Source organism: Prosopis cineraria, unplaced genomic scaffold, assembly GCF_029017545.1.
Source record: "Prosopis cineraria cultivar Desert tree isolate PC_DT_omini unplaced genomic scaffold, ASM2901754v1 PC9, whole genome shotgun sequence".
NCBI classification, from domain to species: domain Eukaryota; kingdom Viridiplantae; phylum Streptophyta; class Magnoliopsida; order Fabales; family Fabaceae; genus Prosopis; species Prosopis cineraria.
This window is the reverse complement of record NW_026555340.1, coordinates 30972439-30975236: the sequence shown is the minus strand read 5'-3', so window position 1 is coordinate 30975236 and position 2798 is coordinate 30972439. Positions and strand designations below refer to the sequence as shown.

The following is a 2798-nucleotide window of genomic DNA, read 5'->3' as shown; positions in this document are numbered from 1 at the left end:
GCTTATTGAAGATACTTTTAGGATAGCTTGTTTTACACACGCTCATCTTATACTACTAGTATTACACACACACACACACACACATCGTTGAACTGCATCAATTTTTAATTTATCAACTAATTCCAACTCCAAGCATTACTAACTAAATATCAATTTTCTGCATGTCATCTAATTGCCAATTTTTTTTTATTCTTTATCACTAACCTAGCTCTTCTCCCTATAAGAGAAAAACACATATACCCATGTGTATGAACATGTCAATGCCCGATTCGAACTCAAGATTTCTCCCAAGCAAAGGAGGCGGTGCTACCGCTGAAACAACTAGTAGCTTTAAAGAAGGAAAATTAATATAGAGGAAAGTCATGAAAACAAGGACTGGCTTATTTGACCTCTTATGTGTGTACTTAGCTACTTATTGAGGATAGTAGTGGAGGTAATTATACAAGAGATAACCATGGAATGATTAAGAACCATATACAAAAAAAAAAATCAGAGGAGAGGGGCAAAAAAAATTAGTGAAAGAGGAATGAATTAATGGCAGGGAATGATGGCAAGAAAGTAGAGGATGCAAACATAAATGTTAACGCAGAAGCAGCCCGATGATTTCAGTGCACAAAAAAACAAGTTGGAGAGAGAAATTAAGTGTTGGAGTGTGACTATAGCTCCTCCAGTCTTCCCCCATCGGTGCAATTCTCACACCTCGTACCTACATAGACTACTTTTTCCTTAACCCTTGATCCATCATTAAGACATTATGCAGACCCACCAGCTAGGTAAATATTGAAACCCATTCAATCCCCTTGCTACGCACCCTTTTTCTTTTAACCCATTAATTAATCTATATTATGCTTTTTGCAGTCATTCGCCTTCCAGTGAAAAGCAGCCCCTCTGAAATCCGAATGCTTCAGTCTCTCACTCTCTCTTTTCTCTGGCCGGGCCCCTTTGGTCAGCCAGCTAGCCATAGCTTTCTTTTCAACCATCAAACCCATAGAGTATTTCATTGAGAGAAGGAGATCGAAATCCTCAAGTCTTGCTAGCGACCCCTTTTCCCTTCTTCATCACCATTTTTCTACATGAATATATATAATTGCAGTTAGTGGTGTGTTGTTTCCAGTCCCAAACATAACCAAATTCAATATTCAATATTATATCTCCTTCTCGTCTCATGGATGTCAACCAAAACCCTACAATATTCACAGGTGTTAACAACTCCACTTGGAATCTGGACACGATGGAAATGGATCATCAAAGTCTCCATCATCAAATCCCTATGTGTTCATCTTGGCCTAACTACCTTCATCACATAATACCGTCTTCTTCGTCCCCCACAATCCCCTCTTCAGGGTTTCCGAACAACGTCGTGCTGGAAGAAGAAGAAGAAGATGGAGAAGGAGGAGGAGAAGAGCTGGGAGCAGTGAAGGAGATGCTGTACAGGATCGCTGCTATGCAGCCAGTGGACATAGACCCAGCCACCATCCGAAAGCCAAAGAGGCGAAACGTCAGAATCAGCGACGATCCGCAAAGCGTGGCCGCGAGGCACAGGAGAGAGAGGATCAGCGAGAAAATCCGAATCCTCCAGAGACTCGTCCCTGGGGGCACCAAGATGGACACTGCCTCCATGCTCGACGAAGCCATTCGCTATGTCAAGTTCTTGAAGCGACAAATCAGGTTGCTCCAATCTCAACCCTCACCCTCACCACAATGCGCCACGAGCACTACTTTTGCCATTGTTGGGGTTAACAATACTGCTAGTTCTAATATTCAAAGCGATCACTGGCCTTTTGCACCACCTTCTTTACTACACTGCCCCACCACCACCACCGCCTCCTCCTCCGCGGCTGCAATGGGCTTGCCCGTCAGACTTGGACTCCGCTCAGGCTATAGTCATGAGTCATGAGGTAATTATTGGCTAATTATTATATATACAGTGGATTGTGTGCATACTTAATTAGTTATGTGTGATGATTTGTGAGTGAGAAGAAAAATAATTTGGAGTTTGAAAGGAGGTGGACTAATAATTTGGAAAAAAGGGATGATCAAGTTTGATGGGAGAAGAGGTTTGTTATGATGTATATTGTTGACTGAAGAGGCCTTGTAGCGTAGAATAATCATAATGGCATGGTTTGTATCGATTACGTGCAGTGATATATATAATGTTAAGATTGGAATCATTTCTATGCGGTTTGGTAGCTGGCCAGAAAGTTTGTTTGGCCGATCTCTTTCTCTGGACAAAAATTATAAACTTTGTGACGTGATCATCAGAAGCTATTAATGAATAAATGCAATTGATGTGATCCCCCACCCTTCTGCGCTTGTTGGCATATATGTGTGCAGGATATATACATATACATATGTGGATAAGCAGAAGTACGGGGCTCTAAACAAGGATTACACATAGAAGAGGAATGTGTGTTTTTGAAATGGACTTGAATTATGTTTTTTGATTTGAGTGTTGTTTATTATAATTTCTAGTAATGGTGCGGAAGAAAGCGCTAAAGAGGGCCAAAGTGAAAAACTAGGCCTATAACTTGACAAAAGTAACTTAAAGCTGAAGAAATCCCTCATACTGTTGCTACAGTTACAAATAACTGCAGAAAAGCTAACTGAAGGAAAAGTTAAAGCTCCTAGTTATATTTATGGTTTGCCACCTTTGGTGAAACTAATCTTGATATTACCCAGCTAGCTGTTCCCTTTTTCTCTGACCGAATAGGGGCGTTAGGATTCTAGCTAAACTTACAATATGGTTTGCATGCCTATACTAATACATGTCTGTATTAACTTACTCGTATATAACTTCA

The 2798-nt window shown here is 40.7% G+C and overlaps 1 protein-coding gene across 1 annotated transcript; it reads left to right on the top strand.

Moving 5' to 3' along the window:
- Positions 1-1165: 1165 nt before the first annotated feature.
- LOC129319766 (transcription factor HEC3-like) lies at positions 1166-1897 on the top strand. The gene has a single exon (XM_054964836.1). It carries the CDS (start codon positions 1166-1168, stop codon positions 1895-1897), a length of 732 nt encoding a protein of 243 aa, XP_054820811.1.
- The last annotated feature ends 901 nt before the right edge of the window (positions 1898-2798 follow it).